We start from the raw sequence: 23809 nt of genomic DNA, 5'->3' as shown, positions 1-23809 counted from the left end.
CTTCAAAGAATCTTTATAGTTAGTTCCTCAAAGCAAAACTGTCATTTTAGCATGAATTAAACTTCTTGTGGATTCTGCCAAGGCCTGCATGTTGATAGTACTAAGTTCTCATGTTTCAATGGTTGGAAGAGATTTATAAAGCTCAAGAATAATAACACAGTGAATAAATTAAAGGCCAAAGGCTTTTGTAGTATCTCTGTTTTCTATTGTCATTTGTTTAGCTTACTGTCTTCTCTGTGTGGTATTTTACAGAAAAGCTATTTTACAATGGTCATAGGACCCTTGAGGATACCAGCTTTGAAAAGAAAGTCTCATATGGTATCCCATAATCCTAAAGGAGTGTTTCTTGGGTGTCTTCTATGCAAATAGATTTCTGTGTCATCAGCACCTACCCGAGCACCAGCGAGACCAGGATGACCTTTATCACCACTTTTGCCAGGATCACCCTGTAATAAAGATTAAAAACAAAAAGCAGTCTTACATATTTAACATCCAATTAGCTGCAACAATTTTGAAATGCTGATTTCTTGCTTGTTTGTATTCCTGAGCTTCCTGATTAAAAAAAATTGATTATTTGAGTCGTGATCCATCATCACTGAGCATTATACACAATAAGAGGCCCCTGTATCTTTGGAAGCACAAGACTTAGGAAGTGGACATTCAGCTGATTGTGCAATGTGGTAAATCTCAAATGTGGCACACATACTCCAGTTGTCCTGTGTTGAAAGGACCCCCTTCCCTTCCCTTGAGGTAGACTAGACTGAGAAGCAGGAGAAAAACAGGAGTTCTCGTGAAATGTCCTAAACAAATACTGAGAGAAAGGAAGTTGTGAAGATTCTTACAGTGGGGCCTTTGGGTCCAGGGAATCCAATGTTGCCAGCCTCGCCTCTTGCTCCTGCTGGGCCAATGGGGCCAGGCCGACCATCAATACCAGGAAGGCCCTGAAATCAGAGTTAAAAGTTTACTCAGCATTCACATGTCTTCCAGCCTCAAGTGTATGATGCTGCCACCAGATGAAACAGAATCATTTACCTGAATACATAGAACTTCTCTAAAGTGTCAATAAATTATGAATCAATTTTCCTTTTCTAAATAGGATGTCAGTACACACACAGCCAATTCAATCTCATATGTAGGCAATTTCCTTCTCTCCCCTCTATCCCTTACCCTCATCACCTGTTTCAATTTTCCCTGCCATGGTTTCTTTTTCCCTCTCTGCTTTCAGTCCTGCGTTCATTTGGACTCCATAATTGCAATCTTTTACTCTGCCTTCCCAGATGATATACGTGGCTGATACTTATTTTCATTGCATTCATGTATAAATAAGCCACAAAATTGACTTGATAAGGGTGTAATAAGTGTTCTTGAAAATATAATAGGACAGGAACAATACTTACGACAGGACCTTCTTTACCAGTTGGGCCAACGCTTCCAGGGGATCCAGGAAGTCCCTGTCAAACAGATAATAATGCTTGCAGGTTGACACTGGAGGTTCACACTAATTGAAATCTCAAAAAAAGTACCTTTCCATCACTTCTTGCTTATTGCTGAGTATAAATTGTTAGGTATATTAACTATTAGACTGAAAGTACAAAAAGAGCTCTGAATGTTTTTCCTATTTGGTGTACGTGTGTGTGTGTGTGTGTGTGTGTGTGTGTGTGTGTTTTCCTTTATTAAATTTTAGAGTAACTGATCCATTTACAGATATCACAAGAAACTGTGAAGCAGCTGGCTATAGGGGCAAAATGTATCATGTTATTTATTTCAAAAAGAAAAAGCTAATACTTTTAGTAAGCAATTTCCAAAGTGGGTTTTTTATTGCTATATTTGGTGTTCTTATTACTTGTTTATGGTGCAATTACAGTTCATATTCACCCATAAGAGATAATGGAGCCAAAAAATACTGTATTGCTATGGCTCAGAGTGTCTACAGCTCTAAAGGTCATTTCTCCATAGCTAGTAAGATGCTGAATGCATTATAACACTTTGTGGTTGCTGGAAAAATGATTTTACTTATGAATCTAATATATTACTAATAATGTATAGCCCTAAAACACTGTATGAACACCTTATGCAAAATTTACAAATTAAGATAAAAGAATCATGATGACAGGAGGACCAACCTAATTTATATATTAAAAATAGATCTGTTCCTCTAAAAATTTTACAGCCATTTTGTCAAGTAATAAACAGGATATTTCTGAACTAGGCACATAAAAATATCTACAGAGACTTGATGAAATAAAAAGGCATTGTCAGCAAGTCTACCAAAAACAATTGTTTAGATATTTGTATTGTTTTCTTCAAAACTAATCAATGCCTTGAAAAAGGACAAGGTGACAGATATGAGTTGCTCAGAGTTGATCTGAAACTTACTCGAGGTCCCATGAGACCAGGCTCCCCAGGACGACCAGAATCTCCATTAGGGCCTCGGGCTCCAGCAGTACCAGTTGAACCTCGATTACCAGGGGGTCCCTATTAAAAAGATAGGGATAAATGAAGGGTATGCTATTTCTTATGACCCATCCATCACCAGAAATATCTAGATTCTTCATCAGAAATGAGTGATGGACAGCTTACCATGACACCAGCTCTGCCATCAGCTCCAGGAAGACCACGAGAGCCAGGATTACCCTGCAGCAAAGTACATGAAACAGAAAGGAATCAAGAGAAAAAACCCTTGAATCCCATAGGGCAGAGCACATTCAAACATGATATGATCCCTACAGAGAAGATACAAACCACGCCAAAATTCATCACCCAAACCCCAAAGGAATATGTGGAGGAGCATCTTGCAAAAGTAGGTCAACATTGTTTCCCGACTAATTTTATAACATACCAAATTGGAGAGTCACTGCTTTCATAAAAACAGATGGAAAGCAGATGCTTCTTTCGTCTAGAAAATGCTCTCAGCAATTTTGACCAATTCCCAATAAAAGGGTGTTATCGTCTGCCTCTAGTGTATCTGGGTTGTTGGAATATTTGGAACGTACCCTCAGCCCAGGAGGTCCTGCAGGGCCAGCGGATCCAGGTTCACCATTGGACCCTCTCTTGCCTTCTTCACCACTGGGGCCTGGAGGACCTTGGGCACCTGCGGAGCCCTATTTAATGAAAAGAACCGGAGGGGAAGAAAAGAAACACCATATTTATATCATAGCCAGCTAGATTGAAAAGTGCACTGAAAGGATAGCCCACAAAACCATGATCAGAGAATTACTTACAGGCTCACCCTTGTTACCAGTCTCTCCTTTGGAGCCAGCTGGACCAGGCTCACCCTAAGATCCAACACAAAAACAGTGGTCAAATGACATTTGTTGGTTATAACTCTTTTTGCTTACAAATAATTTGGAATATGTATGTGTTAAGATAAAGAGAAGCTTCAGTTCTCTAAGTTCGTAGTTAAATGGCCTACTGGGAATGAAATGGTGTTGGTGGAATGGTGACTACTTTGTAAAACTTGGCCTCATCTAGTTTGGCAGAAGCTTAGGATAGAAATAAGTGTGTGTGTGTGTGTGTGTGTGTGTGAGAGAGAGAGAGAGAGAGAGAGAACTATGTACATGTCTGTACATACATTATTTTTAAAATAGAAACTAAAAATACCAAAGAAGGAAAATAAGAAGAAATAAAGCTGTTTAGATGATGGCAAAGTATGTATTTTAGGATGATGAAAGCCACAGCACTTACAACAAGTCCTCTGGCACCAGTAGCACCAGCAGCACCAACAGGGCCAGGGAGACCACGTGGACCAGGGAGGCCAGGAGCTCCACCAGAACCGGGGAGACCCTGTTGGAGAACAATGCATGGTCCATCGTTAGGTTGTGAGATGGGGAGTCAGCACACACTACATGCCATTAAACCCACGCTCCACATTTTACTTACAGCAACACCCTTAGAACCAGGGAGGCCATTTGCTCCAGGGTTGCCCTAGAAGGAAGAGGAAAGAGAAAGATAGAACGTAATTAGCATATCTCGGGTCTCCTTTGACTTCACCTTTATCCTTGTACTCAGCAAGACTACTCACAGGAGGTCCAACAGGGCCAGAAAGACCTGGAAGACCCACTTCACCACGGGGACCAGCAGGACCAGCAGCACCAGGATTGCCAACAGGTCCAAGTTCACCCTGAAAGGGAAAATGGCCCAGGAATCATCCAGCAAATAATGATAGAGCTTACCTCTGTCATCAGGACACAACATGTAAAGAAATTCTTCGAAATTACTGTTATTTACCTTCCCTGGTTTATGAACACATGATTTTCAGTAACAAAGCGGGGTGTTGACATTCCTAGCCTAACTCTGCCATTTGGCTATGCTAATCCTGTGTCTTTTGGTTGGCTGAGTGTGGTTCCTAGTTAGTCCTGATGACAGGTTTATTCAGTTTATTCTGTAGGGGCCATGGAGAATCAACGTTCATGCTATACTTCTAGTGTGCAAACGCAGTTTCAAAGGTGGGTCTGTTTCAAAGGTGGATTGAGAAAATTGGTCATTCTTGAGCCACTGAAGGGAAGGGCTGTTTAAGATAACCTCTGTAAGAATCTTTCTGCAAATACAGTTCTGATCTTTGGCATTTTAGTGCAGTGTTTATCAAGATAGTGACAATGGTCACCAATGTTTTTACCTTGGGACCAGGTGCACCTGGGAAGCCTGGGGGGCCAGCAGATCCAATGGGACCCTAGAATCAAAGAAGTGGAAGAAATTTCCTGTTAAGTAAATTAAGAAAGCAGTGATGATAATGGCAACAAAATGAGAAGACTGAAGTGGTTTTGAGTGGTCTTGATCTTATTGGATACAGATAAGAAAGAAACTGGTTTCTGGTGTGTTGACATTAGGGTCTCAAGGAAAGACTGTCAAGGTAACCAGTGTAAGGTGAATTTTACTTTACACACCAATCCAGTATTTACAAATAACCTATACTGTTTATAAGTGGAAACTTCAAAATAATCTTTTAGGACATTTGGTAAAGTGTCTAAAATGATAGGAAATCAAGACAGTTCCTACTCCATATTTTCAACCCTTTGAATGTCCCCAGGGTTAAAACTTACAGCGGGACCCACAGGACCAACACTACCATCACTGCCACGGGCACCCTAGAAAACACACCAAGAAAGAGAGTCAGGTGGAAGTTTAAAGAGCAGACTTTAGAAGATACGTTAAAAGGAGGGAAAAAATGAACAAAAAATGAGACACTTACAGCTGGACCAGGGGCACCAACACGTCCTCTCTCACCAGGAAGCCCACGAGCTCCCTAGAAGTAGAAATATTTTTCAATAAAATCCAGAATGCTATTTTTTTAAAGTTACAAGCAGCATTTGCTTTGTCTAATTTCACACACACAAGAATCCACTAAGAATAAATAAATCTTGTTCTAAGACCAGGTAAAAGGTAGTGGATTTCAATTAAGCATGCAAAAGGCTATTAGAAGAGTATCAAAGAATACAATGCCTAGTGAAATGGTAAATAGCAAAAACATTAAAGAAGTTCTAGCCTGTAAAGACTGTACACATTTAGATTTGCAATAAAGTAATCGATACTTACTGATTGACCTGGAGTTCCATTTTCACCAGGGGCTCCGGGTTCACCCTACATGGAGAACAAAATGAATTTTTGTTCACTATACATACATACATATATACGTACATGTGTATTTGTTCCTTATATATACAAATACATATATCAAATACATATGGTTGCATATTTTCTATAAAATTATTTCAGTTTGAACCATTTATACATTTTAAATATTTCTTACATATTTAGATTGTTTCTAAATTATCCAAGACACATACAGATTGCCAAAGTGCGAGTTTTTATTTAAATACACCAAATATCAAGGTGCTAGAGGGATGCTGCTATTTGACTGTTGTAGACTAAGCTTGTATATTAGGAGTGGAATCACAAAAATGAGACAGTAAATCTGCTTTCAGTATGAATGTATTTGCATACTTGAAGTTATCTTGAATACTTAACGTTGTCATCCTCATAAAACCTCATGAGAAGTTGAAGCTTCATAATAATATTTTCATAGCTGTCACAGGATTTCCAATCTATATTCTCATGCCTAGTAAAAACCATGGCATCAGTAGTAGTGGTTTGTGACTCAATATCATGCAACATGTAAACCGTCTTTGCTTCCAGGTAGATCTGATTTAAGTCTAGAAGAAGCATGATTCTTGAGACTTTCATTCTATGTGAAGTATTTTGTTGGGTAATAAGCACCAATGTGGACACCAGGAAGTCTAGCCTATACTTTTCTAACCACTAGCTAGGTGCATGACTTTGGGCAAGTCATTAGCTCTTACTGAGCCCAGTTTCCCCTGTTCTCTGTGAGAACCTACAGAGCTCCTTTCATTGTGTGGTGCAGTGATTAATAGCCTGAGCTGTTATATTGGGCACTTGGGAGAATGAGTTTGACCTTATCCATTTTTGTGGCAGCTGGAAAGTTATAACAGATTCTCCATATTCACACTTCTTTCTGCTCTTGCTAGTATTCGTTACTCATTAATCTGTAATTATGTTGGTATTCACTTTAATATCGCATTATCTCCTTAATAGGAAAGAGCACATTTCATAGTTGAAAACACTGTCAGAGAAGAGCCTAGCCAAGAGATAACACACTTCTGAGACTTTAATTACCTAATTAAAAATTTTTTGAGTGCATACAGATAAATCACAGGAAAAAGGTTGAAAAGTATATTGTGACATGAATGTACCTATCTAATTAGCGCATGGTAAAGGAGAATTTACAGTTTAAAATAGCACATAGTGTTCTAATATCAGATTATGTGTTTATTTACTTTTATTTTGGTCACAGAGGTTCATTAAAACTATGAGAGGAGGAGATGAAATAGAGGAGGAAATAATTAACATTTTTGTGTCAATTGTTTAATATGATAGATATTAAATTAATAAATTTTGCCCTTTTGTCATGGTGCCTCAGTCTCCATCATTAGGGTTTTAAAGTACAGAAATGGAAATAAGTTACTTTTTAGGATGTAAGTATTCTTCAGTCAAAATATATTTTTGGTGGTGATAGAGAATTGTATTCAATTGTTTTATAACAGTGCTTCTAAGTCAGTGTTACCTTGATACCAGGAGCACCAGGCTGTCCCTTCAATCCGTCCATACCATTGTGTCCCTGAAAGGCAATGGATATAATTAAAGTGCTGCTCTATTGCAAGGCTTGGTCAAATCAAAATCTTCTGTCTTGGCAGCTACAATCTCCTGGGTGGGTCCTGTGCTACTGAGGTGGAGTGGAGTCCAGTGTTCCAGCTCCAGGTGAGCTAGTTAATGGCCCAGGTAAGTCATATCACCTCCTTGAATTTGAGAAGTGAGGGATGTTGGAAAAACACTCATGTTCTTGCTCTCCTTTATAATGTTATAACTTTCATATCATTGTAAATACCCATGAAGTAACTGTGTATGCTATGTAGTTTCTCTATGGAGCAGCAATCTTGCTTCTTGGTAGCTACTATGAACAGACTGGCAAAACAACATCCCACTCTACTTTCAAGTATCATACTTTAATTGTTTCTCCCCTTGGGCAAACTCCATGAAAGTGGAGGCCAGGGTGTGTCTCCCAGGAGTTTAACTGAGTTCCTTTCCAATAAATAATCAACATTTTCTCTCATGGGGTAATGGATGTGCTTACCCGGATACCCTTGAAGCCAGGAAGTCCAGGAGTCCCAGGGAAACCACGAGCGCCCTTAAAAAGCAATACAGAAGGTGAATAACATATAACTATAAGTAAAAAGACAACACCTTGTCCTTTCAAAGTCATTTCTCTCATCAAAACCCAGGCTTAATCAAAAGTTAGTATATTTTTAAACACAGAATCATAGCTGTACTGTGAATATCTAAGATTGTGATGTTTGTAGTAATCAGAGTTTAGTTTCTTGTAGTATGGTTGGTGGCACAAATACTACATTATTTACATCAATAAAACTCTATGTAGCCAGGCACCGGTGGCTCACGTCCGTAATCCTAGCTACTCAGGAGGCTGAGATCTGAGGATCAAGGTCCAATGCCAGCCAGGGCAGGAAAATCCATGAGACTCTTTTCTCCAATTAACCACCAGAAAAGTGTAAGTGGCGCTGTGGCTCAAAGAGGTAGAGTGCTCCTTGAGCTGAAGAACTCAGGGACAGCGCTCAGGCCAAGTTCAAGCCCCACATCCAAATAGAAAAAAAAACAAAAATCAAACAAAACAAAACAAAACAAAACACAAAAAAACTATGTTTTTTTTTCTTTGTCCTTTCACTTGTCAGATACCTTCAATCAGTACTACGGGTAACAGTGACCTCTACTTACCAATGATCACATGCTCACTTCAGCAACTACTTTATATCTAAGAAGACTCTCATATTAGGACTATATATTATGGGAAACAGTCTCACCTGAGGCCCAACAACTCCTCTCTCGCCAGGGCGTCCAGGTTTTCCAGGGTGACCCTAAATCATGAAAGTATTGGAAAGTCAACACTGCCCAAGGCCAACACTTGTTAAACTAACAGACAACAGTGGGGGCCATCCTTGTGTTTATGCCAGAAGATAAAAGTTCACAAGAAAATATGGACCAAAGTGCATATCTAATTAACAATTGCATTTCCTTAAGTACAAGTAAGTTAATATTTCATTAAAAAGAATATTTCTCATATGGAGAGAAGTTATGTCAGGCATATTCAGCTTTGGGCACAATACTTATTTGGCAAGAATTCTATCATATAGACACATTCCCAGCCCAACGATACTTCTTTGGGAGTGATCTAGAAATTTTTGTTGAGGGGATGATTTAAATGGTGTTTGGGAAAGAGCTTCAGAGTAACACTTACGTCCTCTCCAGCCTTGCCAGGAGCACCAGGTGGACCACGTGCACCTGCAGGACCCTAAGAAAATGGGTACCACAGTTCAGTTAGAAACATATTCATAAATGTCCAATGAAATTTTTTTACCAAGGGAGACAATGTACGCACCGTTTGGCCAGGTTCACCAGGCTCACCAGCAGGTCCTTGGAAACCTTGAGGACCCTGAAAAAGGAAAAGTGTTCCAGTCCAAGCCAAAAATTGTCTTTTCAGTTTTTGATGGTACTGGGGATCCCTTGGGTCCCTGCATTTTCTAGGCAAGCACTCCATCACTGAGCCGCAACCCAAGCCCATGTCTTAATTTTTTTGACTCCCTCTTCTCTCTTCTTTTAATGAGAAGTTCTGAGTCTTCGGTACTTACAGGGGCTCCAGTAGCACCAGGAGGGCCTCTGGGTCCCATTAAACCCTGTAAAGGAGGCAGACAGATATGGTTAACATCAACAAATTTGTCCTGGCTTTTCATTGAGGTCAGGTAAGTTAGCTTAGAGAAAATAGAGTAAAGAGCAGACACTACTGTACCGTATATATTTTGTGATAAACAGATTAGCAGAACCATCATGGTTTTATTTCTGTGTTTGTCCCTTCCAAGGAAGCATGTAAGAACACTGAGCTATCCCCACTGTCTCTTCTTTTGCTTTTCTTTGTCTCCCAACCAAAACAGCTGAACTTGAAGCAAATTGGAGGGTATTGTGCTGGGTCCCTTTGGGATGTGCACAGCGGGGTATATTGAGGTGGTACTAATGCATGGAGGTGAATGGATTTTTACAAGTACAGAACATATCATTTCTTTCCCTGTAGCTGATGAAGCATTTTACGTGGATCCCTTTGATCATATATCATCTGCTATGTCTCTGTTAGCTAGCTTATTATTATTATTAGGTTGCTATTATTATTTTTGTTGTCACAGGGGCATACATTGAGAAGGACCAAAAGTTCTTCTTAGTGCCTAGAGGGAGACTTGTTATAACCTTAGAGATCTTTTCAGGGCTGCTAGTGATTGTTGGTGAAAATATCAAACACACGTGTATATAAAGTGGGGTGAGAGAAGAATATTATTGAAAGTTTACTGGAGGAGTCAAGCATGTGATAGTTTTACTATGGAAAGTATGACCCAAAGGACAGCAGATTGTTATACCATATCTGCTTTATACTAGACCGCAAAACTAAGGGGAAATAAAATGTCATTAGATTTTGAGCTAATTACCCATTCTTGACTCCTCTCTGTAGCAACCAATGCCTGCAAAGCTCCCTTGTAGGGCCCATTTCTCATAATGCTGAAAATATTTTAGGTGTATGACTTGAGAAATTTGTTCATGACTATCAACCATGAAGACTGCAGCCAAATCTATCCCCACTCTATTAGTGCCTTTAGTGAAACACTACAGATTTTATTTAAATTGTGTATCATTTAAAGACAAGATGTATTGGGTTTTAGAAATGGCTTCAACATTTAACAAAGCTGTTGATTTTAAATAGAAATAATGTTTAGGTGTACATTAAGAAGACTGTTTTGACAGCATACATTCTTTATAGTGTTTACTCAGTTTTACATGCATTTGCAACAATTTCATTTACATAGAAGGTGAATTATCTCATGGAGACTGAGATGAACTATGATGACTCATTAATTCAGAAAGAGACCCAGTGGGAATTTGTTGTTATTGATTTTCCAACATGGAAAATTATTTTAATACTTTATTACTACTATCTTCTCTATTGGTGAAATTATATCTGTTGATTGCCTGTGTCTGTGGATATGTGTTGATGTACAAGCTGAAATTATATTTCTCTGACATTTAAAAGTAAAATACAATATGTTCCCTCTCTCAAGAGAAAGATTTCCCAAGGCATGGGAATCTAAAATCCATATTAATTTTCCGTTCTTGTATGTACTTTTTTAAAGTGACATTTATAGTGCTTCGCTTTATTTTCTTCTTTGCTTTTTCTTGAGAAATAGGTACTGCTTTAGAGCTGACTAATATCCAACATTAGCAGAAACAGCTAATTTCAAATATCCAATATAAACAAAGCCAAAGCAGCCCTCCAATTTTTCATTTCAGATATGAACACTTTAAATTACCAGAAAAAAATCAGGAAATTGGAAACCATCAATTAAAGGCACATGACTTCATAAGCGAGAGTGTTAATTAAACAGAAAATATTATCTTGGCCTTATAGTGTATTAGTTTATTGTGGGCCATTAGCTCCAGTAAAGGATCTTTTGAAGACAAAGTAGTGAATGCATGCCCAGGTAAAATTTGTATTTTAAAGATCATATTAACACTGGGCAGATAAGTGCTTTTCAAAAATAAGTAATTAGAATCATCAAATGTGCATTAGATTTTTGTAGTGCTTAATCAGACTGATGTTTTTAATTGAAGTAAAATTTTCTCTCTTTATATATATGAATATTTGTGTTGAGTGATATAAATGCTAGATTTTCTTTAGCTTCTATCTTGACTTATAATCAACATTCAAAAAAGGTCATTTTCATCAAAACTGAGAAAGGAGACATTTCTTATATTGTTAATTCCTTAAGAAAAAGTCGGAATCTGTCCTTTCAGTCTCTGCTTTGTCCCCAAATGTCTAATATAGTTTCAAGCACACTGGAGAAATCTGAATGTTCTATTTAAGACTAGACACGTGAAGAAATCTTGCCTGGTGGTTAATTGTAGTTCTTTCATTAACTGCCTGCATGACCTTGGAAAGGGTCTTAAACTCTCCAGTTACCAAATGAAGCGGATGGACTAGAACTTATTGATTCATCCTCCCCAAGCCAGGAAACTTAATAAATATTCATTCTAAGAACTGCTAAGTAATATAAAACATTAATTGGTGCTAATATTTTTGAATTAAATTGATTTGCCTACATTACAGTTACCATGGTCAAAGGTGGTTTTCAGACCTAAGTATATGACCTATTATTAATGAGGCATATTTATCCAGATAATTGAAGTTCCTAACACAGGCTTAGGTTTTGAAAGATTCCAGTACAGAAAAAGTTGCTGTTCATCTGACTCACATGTGGAGTATTAATTTAAGTAACTAAACTAGTAGTATTGTAACACCTAACATAAATTCTCTATATAATCATTTTTTCAAAGGTAAAAAGAGATCAGCATACCATTGGTCCAGGGCCAAGTGACACTCCTTTTCCATCGAATTGAGCAGCAAAGTTCTAGAGGGTTTCAAATAAAATAAAAACAAAGTATATATAATATGTTTACTGGTTACTTTCCCATTCTACTTGGAAACATTTTTCTGTTGTTATTTATAGAAGAGATATAAATGATGAAGAATTGAACACTGAGTTAAATTATTAAGAAGTTTGGGGAAATACAAATGTAACATGTAGCCCACACCTAGCATAAAATCTCTTTGTCAGGCTTTAGTCCTGTTAAATCTGTCTTTCTGCTACTGCCAGCACCTCTACTGTGATGAAGAGAATCTTTTAGTCCCTCAGAGACCCTGGTAAATGAAGAAGGAATAGGAGGCCAGTGTCATATTTCTACTTGTTGCCCTTGGCCATGAGAATTACACAGAAATGACTGGAGACTTTTTTTCTTGCTGGAGTTTCAGAAAAGAGATAAAGAGTTTTCAAATTTAGAGGAAAATTAAATTAAAATGCCCCTTGGAAGATTAAACTTTTAAAAAATAGTTCACAGAAATAACTTTACTGTTAAAGATCTCTCTTAGAGTAGTAGCTCTATTAAAGAAGGTGCTTTTTAATGCACTCAGTAGATAAGCAATCATAATAAGATCTTTGGGGGAGAAAGGTCTTATTTTATTGGCGTAGTTAGGTATTAGAATCAGGCTTCTGATTCATACTGCTAACCAATTAAGCAAATATGTTTTCCTTCCTGCAGTGAGGCCATTTGGCACTCATACCATTGTTAAAGACATAAAGCGAAAAGAAGATATTAATGAAAAAGGGAAATGTACTTTTCTCAAATTAGTTGAAGCAAATTAAACCTAAAACTGCTTTGAATGTTGGTTCAGCAGTCTTCAAACCAGAGAGAGAGAGAGAGAGAGAGAGAGAGAGAGAGAGAGAGAGAGAGAGAGAGAGAGAGAGAGAAAGAGAGAGAGAGAAAGAGAGAGAGAATAGGATATTGTGCAACTGCTTAAAATCAGGGATTTCACTTATGTAATTCAATCTAATCAAACTCGTTAATAATGCACCTCCTATTTGTGCCTTACTGATAAAAAATATTAAAAGATAAAAGATATTAAATCCCCCAATTAAATAATGGTGCTGATGGCCAGAGCTACCTTCTGTGAACACAATCAGTCCTGCAATTGACAAGAGCTCACAAAGAGATGAGCAAAACAGAATCTTGAATGAAGAAACCAAAGGAATGAAATAAAATACCCTCACTTCCAAACAGCAGACTTCCTTCCCCCTTTATTGCTAAAAATAAATGGCACAATAAACTTTTCTTGTAACAGACATCTAAGAAACTAAAGTTAGATAAAAATTTGAAATTCTTAATCATCTTACCCCACCAAGACCAGGGGGGCCTGGAGGGCCTGGAGGGCCAGGGGGGCCGTTGGGACCATCTTCACCATCTCTGCCTGGGGGGCCTGGTGGACCCTGTTATGTACAAAGTCAGTTAGGGCTGGATCAGACAGAAACCTCTACAGCGTGTGACAGGAGATGTAAGAACACATGTTGGAGGATCACTTGCTCAGACTTTTCAATGTGCAAGAAGGGTGGGAATTTAACACACCCAATGTAACATTCTAAATAGACTGGAGGCTCTTTAGAAAAGGTTTTAGTCATCTAGGTAAGAAAATGATGCAGAATGGTTTTCTTAGAGAAATAATGCATCCATTGACTATTAATTCCTACAGGGATTTTGATATTCAAATAAAGCTAGAAAGGATGCCTCAATTTTATGAATCTTATCACAGCGCACAATAGCATACTATATATCTTGATTGTTGGTTTCTGACTTTGATGAATGTATTCAATTGTTTTGGTATTGATGTGTGAATAGCAGATTAATTGATAAGGTCATTTTATTACAAGATAGAAAACCCTGCTGATTTTCTACCATTTACATAATTTATGTTAAGATAATTAATTGATATAAATGGAGTAGAATACATATAAGTCTGTAGTTTACAATTGTCATGAAATATAGGTATTTATGCATCTGTGTTATCTAATGCAAATAATATAAAACCAAGTAGTAACATATGACAAATAAAATAATAAGGATGCCACAGGGAACCATTTCCTATATATATACAGATTTAGACAGGGTAACACATTGCTGACTACCATTATACTTTTGTTCCCAAGTTATATGAAAGACCTTATTTTAAAAAGAACAAAACATGCTAAAAAGAATGTATGGTGGTAGGTAAACACAGTTAATTATATATGCATTGGATAGATCAATTAAAAATAAATAAGATAGACCATGCAAAGGGAATAGTTATATCTGTAGTAATTTTTCTTGTTTAAAAGAGTATTCTTGACCTAAAAAGAAAATTCATGATATATAATAATGCTTATTCAGCTCTTCTATAAGGTGATTATTTATTTAAAAGTTGATACAATTATCTGGATATGTAATGTTCTTATAAATTACCAGTCTCATTTATTTTCTAACATGTGGTTATTCAAATATGGGCTAAAGCTCATAATTCAAAACTACATACCCTTTCTCCACGTGGTCCTCTATCTCCGGCAGGCCCCTACACGGAAGATACAAACAGCACGATCATAAATGTCTATGTAATTTCTAGTGAAGAAACAAACCATTCTTGATAAGAAAGAGTTGGTAAGAATGATCCGACCAGTGTTATTAGATAGTAACTAAAAAAAGGGCATAATACAATAGATAAAAGTATGCTTTTTATTATAATTATATGTAATTTTTAAGTGAAAGACTGGAGGCTACTATAATTCCTAGTCATTAGACCAAGATTATGCACAGTAATTTTAGTAAGACGATTACTATAGTTAAAAGTGGCCATGTTGTTAGATCTTTAACAGTGTATTTATGTAGTTAAAGCCCTTTAAAGTTTTCATTTACTACCTATCATTAAGATAATATGAATTCTACCTCAAGAATGATAAGTCTTTTTTCTTTTAGCATGTAAATTTCCAATTTGTATAACATAAATGTAATTAGAGATGATTTTGGAAGACAATGAAACTTCTTACCATAAATATCAGAGCTACTCTTTCATGCATTAGCTAGTATGTATTCATGTGGGCAAAATCTTGACAAAGCATTTTCCTTCTTCAGCTTACTTTAAATTTCCTTAGATTTTATCTCTGATAATTTCAGAGATTTGTAGAGAAATATTAGGTTCTTACCTTTCTTGGAGTTCCCTAGAAGAGAATAAATAAAAGATTATTATGAGGAGAATTTTATACATAGGCATATATACATATACATATATATATATACACACATATGCTCTCATTTAGCTGCCATATACAAACATATTTTGGATTGTATTATATTGCTCATTTACTACTATCTTCATTAACTATTTCAAAACAATGTAAAAATTTTTCAAGAAGTTAAATTTTGTTATATACAAAAGCAAATATATATGCATATGTGTATATATATACTTATCTGTTTTGCTGCAAGCTGATTTGGTGAGCTAAGAATGTATTCATAACATTTTTGAAGACTTCTCTAGCTTAGGCAAATCTTGGATTTCATAGTAGCTGATGCTCAAACCCAAACTAGCAGTGGTTTATTTACTCTCAGTTTCTTTTGGGCACTTTATGAGGCCAGCCTGATTTAGTAGCACCACCCATTTTGGAAAATGGGTGGGCTCTTTCTATGGCAGCCAGAAAGGTTTGGACTGCCACATCCCTTCACCAGACTCATCGCCTCCCTTCCTCAGCAAAGATACAACTGTGATCAAGGAAACAAAAGCAATAAAACATTCTAAAAATAATTGTACTCACCTCTTGTAAAGCTGTAGAGGAAGGGAAATGTAAGAAACAATTATTAGTATCAGTGATTAGTAACAGTAATTAACAAATAGATATACAAGTTTATAAAATTTAGTTAGCTAATTAAAGGACCAATTGTTTTTTAAAATTAAGAATATTCTAATGACTTAGAAATTATGTAGGTTAAAAATATACCAAAGAGCAGTAGGGTGATTTGTTTGCACTATTAATATGTAAATATATTTTTAATGAAATGGTTAATTATTTACTATTTTATTAATGCCCTGAAATATTAATATGTCTGAAGGGTATTTCTAATGCTTAGCATGGAAATTGTCTAGTTGAGTCACTGACCATAGATAATATTATGCTAGTAGGTTGATAAGGAAATAGTTTATAGTTTACATGATTTTTTAATGCTTCAAATACTAAAAAAAGGGAGAAGTTAGCAAAGTATGTTACATAAAGCAGACTTTGTGTTCTTTTTTAAAGATTGAAGTTATTAGTACATCAGTGACTTTGTAGCATTCTTAATGTCCCTTTTCAAAAGGTCTAATTTGCACATTAGTAGTTTCAAATATGAATTAATCCAGATAGCTGCATATCTGCTTTAAATTAGTTCACTCAAACTAAGTAACATCATTTTTACTAAGATGTAACACTTTTGTCCCTCAGGAAAAGACTGTGGATTCAGTGTCTTACAGAATAACGGGAAAATAAAGTAATATCTCCTCCTTTGCCATAATTACTAGAAATTCCTTTCCTATAACATAAAAATTAAAGGTTAATGTGGGACACAAGCTGGGCCAAGCTTGCAGTAATATAAGCCACCTCTTCCTATCCATGGCTAAGAAGCATGTTTTTTGGAATGAGACCATTTGTTGAAACAGTCACAGTTCAGGAGGGTGGAGCACATCCCGCACTAATATTTCAGGGCAAATTTATGAAAATTTGTTATTTTTTTAAAAAAAGGTATGTTTACTTTATTGCATCCGTCAATAGGAATGAGAATGATGCCTTCTTTGAATAACGGAAGCTCTTAAAATTTTGGAAATCTGCCTTTTAATTACTCATAGGTGAGCAGTTTCAAAGAACATGTGTCTGATAACGTTTATTCTTCATGGTGGTGGTTGGCTATTGATTTGAAGGTGAGTTGACATGTGTGCTGTCAAGCTTCCCAAGTTTATTGACTATTTTATTTTTTATAGGGTGTAAACTCTTCCTTTCTACTCTCAGATCTCTGTCCCTCTCTGTCTCTGTCTCTGTCTCTGTCTCTCTCTCTCTCTCTCTCTCTCTCTCTCACACACACACACAAAAACAAATTTGGTAATATGAATTAATTCCTCCTTTGGATCTTCAATGTGTAGTACACTCAAAGCTAGGAACGGAAGGCACATTCTCGCAATTGCGCAGTAGAAGGCCTCGAGGCTTGTGGGTGGAGCAAGTGTTTGAAGGGTAGGGTGTGGCCAGACATCCTTCCTCTCCCATCAACATGCTTAGCATCTCTAGGCAGCCATTTTCAAACTGGAAAGGGAACGAGGTTCTTCCTTTCCTCTTGATATGGAAGTCTGGCCAAAAAACCTAAAACTAGAAGGTGGTATTGGAGCCTGTTTAATTTCCATCCCCCATTTTAGAAAAGACCCATTTTCACTCCGTCCAGGACACATGGTAAATTAGTAGCGCACCCACAATTAGGTTCTGGTCTCTTGTCTCAGGTTCAGTGGATACTTTCCAGCTTTCTGTGTTCTTAAGGTTTGATTTTTTTTCCTGGGAACATGTTGAACGGGTAACTAACATTTGAGGTTCAACGAAACGTACAGCAGATTTTAGTTAAATATTACCGTTTTCACTACCAGGTAAGTGGGAAGCGGAATTTGAGTTTTCAGAAGGTTACAGTATCCTTCAAAGTAGCATCTTTTCCCCGGACACACTGACTTGCGGAAGGGAATGGAAGCCATCACAGTACAAACCTTTAGCATCTGCAACTGGGATTCCATTAAGTGCTGCTCCATTAAGGTGCTTTCATATCCCTGCCTCCAGAGGGCGCCTTTTTGCCATCACCACCACCACCATCAAAATCATCCAGACCCATCCCAACTCCGAGGAGATAAAAGTTCAGTGGGTCGGGGCGAGTTTTGTATTGCTGAACTCAAAGGCTTCAGCAAGGCCTCCAGTTGTGCATGGTGGGTATGAGCTTGGTTCTAGGCCTGATGAGAGAGGCCCTTGACTTCGGCCACCAAGTCAGTTACTAATCTCTCTACCTTGTAGGGGAGAATGAACGCTGCTAATCTGAGAATTCATTGCCTCGATTTTGAGTTCAGAGAGAAAGCTCCCCAACTTTCGTTGCGACTCAAGACTTAGTTGTGTTCGTTTTTCAACTGTGTTCCCCATCAAGCCTGCATTTCTTCACATGCCAGAGAGACTCCAAGGAGTACTTGGGGTGAAGGTTTACGTTTTCTCCTTTCCAACCTGAACGCCCACACGTCTAACGCTCTCCTTCCCACTCCCCCCGAACAGGCGGAAGGCACTTACATTGGCATGTTGCTAGGCACGAAGTTACTGCGAGCAGCAACAGCGTCCGCGTATCCACAAAGCTGAGCATGTCTACCACCTAGACATGCAGACTCCTTGTGTCGCAGAGGCCCTGGGTCACCGGCGGCGGGATCACCTGGCGGGAGCTGGCATGCAGTCGTGGCCAGCACCTCCAACTTAGCCGAAAACCTCCTGCCGCCGTGGTGCTAAAATAATAAAGCCCGGATCTGCCCTATTTATATGGCAAAAGTTTCCCCGGCCCTAGGGTGCCTCCAAAAGCGTCTCCACCAATGGGAGGGCTGGGGCTGGGGGCCGGGGCGGCCACACTGGGAGGAGACTGCGGGGGCGCAGGGGAGGGCGAGACCGAGGGAGGGACGTGGCCAACGGGGCTGGCTTCTTAAATTGGTTCCATTCTTTTTGAGGACGTGGACACTTTTGAGGCTTTCAAGGGGGAAACTCTGACTCGCAGTCTGCATACCTCCGCCCCCTCCCCCCCGCCCCCTTTCCAAGTTTGGAAACACTTCTGGACACGTCGGAGCACTTTGCAGACACGGACGTGGGCAAAAGTTTGAGACTCTCGGGACAGCCGGGGGCCTTGCAGAGAGACCTGGAGGCTGGAGATTAAAGCAGGAGCTGTCCAGTCCTGCTTCACCTTGTGCCCTGCGGGGCCACGAGGGGGTGGAGGGAGGGGACCCGGAGAGAGGCCCGGGAGAGGCCAAAGACAAAGTGAGGTGCAAACTAGGGCCGCCTCCAGCCCTCCCCGGCCCCCCTCCATCCAGCTTTTCTCCAGCTTTAAGGGTCCTGTGGGCACCCACCTTTTCAGTTCTCTCTTTCTCCCCCCTCCCTCCCTCCAACCCTCCCATCTAGCCTCCCTTGCTTTAGTTGTCTGCCTTTACTCTGCGTGCCTCAGCTCTGTGAAAAGGGGGTGTGGGGTGTGGGGAGAGGAATGCAGCGTGGCACTCAGCAGGAAGGAGGAGAGACTTCCCACCACCCTCCCCCCTCCCCACCCCCAAGACTTTGGACCTCCTGGTTTGCCTGTGCTAAAGCCTATGCCAAACTGCATTTTGGAAGTAACTTAGGGACTATTTGGCTCTGCAGCTGACCTTGAGACCAAGGGCGTCCTTTCTTCACTGTCCTTTCTGAGGTTAGTGTGCAGACCCTCCTTTCTTCTCACTTCCCAGTCTTCTCCAAGGATTTCTTCTTGGCATTTTTCCCGCTTTACCCAGAGTCTAGACTCCAATAACCATCCCATGAGACCCCCCAACTCTCTTGACCTTGCTGCTCACTCACTGACCCCTCTGATGTAGCTGATGTCCAAGCATATTTCTGTCTTTATCCTAACCTGGTTCCCCAAAGAAGAGGAATCTCTAGTGGTAAATCTAGAGGATGAGTTACTTTGCTCTTAGGGGTATGCACAACCTGCTTGGTTGGTGGTTGAAACCCCTCCCCAAACAGTGCCCCCATCCTCAACATGGAAATTCACTTTCTCTCCCACAACCCCACCTCTTTCTTTCTTTGCCTCCACCCTACTGTCTACTCCCCACCGGAAGAGGTCTGAATGAGAACTTGAAATATAGAAGAAGGAGGCCAAGACTCCGAGAATTGTGACACAGAACGCTGCCTTCGAAAGGCGCTGGGGATGTCTTTCCAGACCGGAGTTATGGAAGGCTCAGTCCCAGGCTTCTTCTCCGCGGGGTCAGACCTCAAATGGAGCTCTTCAGTGTCATTCTATCCCAGACATGATCAAGGCTCCGCAGGCTAATTCTGTGCCTATGGAACAGCAACTGGATGTTTTCCTTAAACATCTTTGTTTCTTCCCCCATTCCCCTCTCACTTTTGGTTTCCTGAAAGGAAGAATTTCTAAGTTAACTCTATCAGCAGCTGCTATAAAGCCAAGTAGATCAGATATTATTATTATTATTACAGCTTCTTGGCAAACTCGAAGTAAACTCACTCGGGAACTAACTTTGGAAGTTTTTAAAAAATAGCATGGAGTGAAAGAGTTTGAAAACATGTCTGGTCAGTCCTAGGAGGGAGAGTGTCTAAAGGAAGAAATTTACATCCAAATTTGCTCCTAATCAAGCAAGCAATGATGTTTGACATTTTATGAGGACTAGTAACAAAAACAAATGACTATATCAGAATCATTATTCTAATGTTTCTTTTCCCTTTATTCAATCTATTGCCATTTTAGAATTAACCCAAACTTTCAAAAATAGAAGTTACTTTTTTCAGAAAAGAAAAACTTCAAAAGTACACAACTCAATTAAAAAATATTTTTCCTGCATCAGTCAGAAAAGTGAGTTATCATTTTCAGCCTCTGTTCTGAGTTGCTTTTGCAGAACATTATTTGTGCATTTGTCTTAGGTTGCTGAAAGTCAGAGATTAATTCGGAACAAAATGACTCAGGTATGTTAAGATTTATGAAAGAAACTCTCCATATGTTTGTCCTTGTGGGAGGTTCCATGGCTTACAGGGACCACTGTGGCCAAATCATTGAATTTCCAATACTAATCCCAGATCTTAAATGTTGTGAAGTGAGTCTTGTTGTCAAAGTAGTCTGAAATGGAGAAAAAAAAAATCCTCAGGTATTTTGTGAGAATTAGGAAAAGAGGAGTTCAGGCACACAAATCTACACTGAGAAGAAAGACAAGCCTTGCGAATGGTAGAAGAGTGAGCTGATAACTTGGAAAGCATTCCTGGAGAAGGATACACATACCAAACGCTGCTGGGCTCCCTCCCTGCTGATGTGGCAGGGTTAGAAGCAGGCAGTCCTCGGCATTGAGGGGGAGGGGGAGAGGAGGCCCTGGATCTAGACAGAACAGCAAAGATAGAGAAAGCAAAAGGAGAATGTTTCCTTGTGGAAGTGGGAGGCAGATTTCAATTCCAGCTGTTTTTAATGTATAATTTTGACATGCTCTTACTAACCAACTACCAGGGAAGACAGCTCCCTAGGTGTTGGTTGGTTATAAAGGAAGAGTCCTTTAAAGCTTATATCTACATCTCCATTACATATTTTGTAACTTCAAATTACAAAGAAGTTTTTGTGTGGATGAGGGTGGGACTGAGGCAGCAGGAAGAGCTGTTGCAGAGCTGGAAATGGGCATCCTAGTTATGGCCTGAATGATGTGTGAGAAGGAGGAAGGGAAGGTAAAATCAGGCTGCAGGTAGAATGGGAATGAGGTTGAAGTATAGAAGAAAGGAAGAAGGGAAACAAAGCAATCAAAAACTTCTGCAACTTTGTTACTAGACAGTGAATACTTGGGTTCCCACTTCCATATTGTTCTGAGAGAACAGCTTTCAATAACACATAAATTGCAAACTGTTGGTATGAAGAGAGAATACTCAAGAGTTTGACTGATATAGGACCTTAGAGGAGTTTGACAAGGCTATGCTGTCTTAACATTAATATTTTTTCAATGACCAAAGTTACCCACCTGGTATCTCTTGTTAAACATTGCTTTTGAGGATGGAGTCCAAGAATTCACTAAAAGGTACCAGACTGGCACTCTCTTGTTCTATTCCCCTGTCTGGTTACCTTGTATATTGAGCAACTCTTTTTTTATTATTCATATTGGCTTTAATGTTTTTTTTTCTTTTTTATTCAAATTTTTATTATCAAACTGAATTGAGCAACTCTTAAAGAAGGTATTTGCTGATAATTAATGTGATACCTGAGAAGGTTTGAGGGCTAGCTCAGATATGCTGTTATTTGCATAGAAGGCATGGGCAGAGTCAGTCATATTCTGATTTGGATTGTGTATTTTATCAATGTATTAGATGTATTAGATGGAATCACATCCATAGTCACTCAAGTAACATGTGGCATTATGCCAGGCACTATAGTTGGGAAATAGAAAGTGAAATGGTATATATGACTGTCAGGAGACAGATTTAGTTTGTTATAGGATAGAGATGAATACTTATGGGTCTATGGTTTAGACTTTGGTGGCAGGATCAAGAAGGGCTTCTTGGAGGCTGGACATCCTTGTTTAAGCCTCAAATATGAACAGAAATTTAAAAAAGAGTAAGATGACCCAGACTTGTAGACTATAACTGTAATCCTGGTTACTTGGGAAGCAGGAGAACAGAGAATTTGAGACTATCTTGGGCAATATAAAGAGACCCTGAATAGAGAGAAGGGGGTGTAGAAGAAAAGGAGGAAGGAGGAAGAGGAGGAAGGAAAAGAAGGAAAAGGAAGAAGAGGAGGAGGAGGAGAAGAAAACGGAGAGGAGAACAGGAAGAGAAAGAGAAGGAGGAGTAGAAGGGAGGGAAAGGGAAGGAAAGCAAAGAAAAGGAGAGAGAAAAGAGTATTCTGGTGTTTGTATTTTCTTTACTGTACTGTTGGGGTCTTTAGATGATTTTAAATGTAGAAAGTAAGCTATTAGAGAGTAGTTATAAATGGGTGGCTTTGGCTGAAATCTGGAGAAATCTAGAAGAACACAGGGGAGGAGGAGAAACAAGCTGTGGCAGAAATTCAGAGGGAACCAGTTGTGGCCTGAACAGCGAAGTCGTGACAGAGTTCAGGTAAGTTGTTGAGCTTTAGAAACATCTTAAAGGTAAAAGAAAAGCACTTTGAAGTTTGATTGTGGAAACTGAGGTTCAAGAACTCCAGGAGCACCACAGGTTTGTGGTTGATACTCTCTACTGAATTGGGAAGATCTGAGAAGACGCTGGCTTAGAAGAAGGTAGAGGGGATGAGAGATTGGTTCTTATTCAGACTTGGTTGGTTATTGATATTCAATAGTTAGGTCTCACAGAGAACATTCAGAGCTGAGGTATGCCATTTATATCTGGTCTTGATTTGTGAATCAGGGAGTTCGTGCAATTGCTCATGTTGCAGAAGTGGATGAAATCCCTCAGGTTGTATGTAGGTATGGAAATAGGAGAACAAATCCTAGAACAAATACCTGATGGGCTCAAGGAATGGTGAGAAGAGGAAAAGGCGTGTTTGGGGGGGGGGGGGCGGCGGGTGTGAATGGGAAGCAGAAACCATGTTGAATAGAAGAGACACTATGATGTTTGCATGGCCGAAAGAAAGAGTTGTTGGGAGACAGGAAGAAAGCATAATTTTATGGGTGCTATAATGTTCCATATTTTTCTGAGATGGCAAAGATAAAAAGATTACATAAGTTAGTATCTCATATATTAGTGACCCTAGTGAAGGTCACTAGAAAGGAATGGAAAGAAAGTAGAAGAGAGGGATGCGAGGTAATAAGTAGACTTCACTCTGAGATGCAGCCATACCACTCCTGGGCATCTACCTAGAACATTACAAGCCAGGATTCCATAAAGATACGTGAAACCAAAGGAGGATACACAAGGTGTAGAAATTCAAAGTTAAGTAAGAAATTCAAAAGTAATTATCAAAATGAGGTGCAGAAAAATGGAACCAAGAGGCTTTATTTTTGTCTGTTGTTTTGGTTTTCTTTTTGTCCTGTTTGTTCATTTACTGTCTTTCAGAGGGTAAGGGGGGGCACAGAAATGGAGGGACAAAG

General features: G+C 39.0%; 1 protein-coding gene across 1 annotated transcript in view; it reads right to left on the bottom strand.

Annotated features, from left to right (window-relative positions):
* Nucleotides 1-18541, bottom strand: part of Col1a2 (collagen type I alpha 2 chain) — a 37231-nt gene extending 18690 nt beyond the window's left edge. The window contains exons 1-26 of the mRNA XM_048340042.1: nucleotides 18312-18541; nucleotides 15792-15802; nucleotides 15183-15197; nucleotides 14519-14554; nucleotides 13350-13442; nucleotides 11976-12029; nucleotides 9213-9257; nucleotides 8963-9016; nucleotides 8822-8875; nucleotides 8388-8441; nucleotides 7646-7699; nucleotides 7079-7132; nucleotides 5533-5577; nucleotides 5189-5242; nucleotides 5040-5084; nucleotides 4616-4669; nucleotides 4022-4120; nucleotides 3880-3924; nucleotides 3685-3783; nucleotides 3222-3275; nucleotides 2994-3101; nucleotides 2581-2634; nucleotides 2377-2475; nucleotides 1398-1451; nucleotides 843-941; nucleotides 393-446 (exon numbers count right to left, since the gene is read on the bottom strand). Coding sequence (XP_048195999.1) covers nucleotides 393-446; nucleotides 843-941; nucleotides 1398-1451; nucleotides 2377-2475; nucleotides 2581-2634; nucleotides 2994-3101; nucleotides 3222-3275; nucleotides 3685-3783; nucleotides 3880-3924; nucleotides 4022-4120; nucleotides 4616-4669; nucleotides 5040-5084; nucleotides 5189-5242; nucleotides 5533-5577; nucleotides 7079-7132; nucleotides 7646-7699; nucleotides 8388-8441; nucleotides 8822-8875; nucleotides 8963-9016; nucleotides 9213-9257; nucleotides 11976-12029; nucleotides 13350-13442; nucleotides 14519-14554; nucleotides 15183-15197; nucleotides 15792-15802; nucleotides 18312-18381 — 1557 coding nt within the window. The 5' untranslated portion in view covers nucleotides 18382-18541. The remainder of the gene's footprint in view (nucleotides 1-392; nucleotides 447-842; nucleotides 942-1397; nucleotides 1452-2376; nucleotides 2476-2580; nucleotides 2635-2993; nucleotides 3102-3221; nucleotides 3276-3684; nucleotides 3784-3879; nucleotides 3925-4021; nucleotides 4121-4615; nucleotides 4670-5039; nucleotides 5085-5188; nucleotides 5243-5532; nucleotides 5578-7078; nucleotides 7133-7645; nucleotides 7700-8387; nucleotides 8442-8821; nucleotides 8876-8962; nucleotides 9017-9212; nucleotides 9258-11975; nucleotides 12030-13349; nucleotides 13443-14518; nucleotides 14555-15182; nucleotides 15198-15791; nucleotides 15803-18311) is intronic.
* Nucleotides 18542-23809: the final 5268 nt, after the last annotated feature.

The sequence above is a fragment of the Perognathus longimembris genome, chromosome 2 (genome assembly GCF_023159225.1).
Source record: "Perognathus longimembris pacificus isolate PPM17 chromosome 2, ASM2315922v1, whole genome shotgun sequence".
NCBI classification, from domain to species: domain Eukaryota; kingdom Metazoa; phylum Chordata; class Mammalia; order Rodentia; family Heteromyidae; genus Perognathus; species Perognathus longimembris.
Note: the sequence above shows the minus strand (reverse complement) of the source record. Positions and strands in the feature narration are given on the sequence as shown.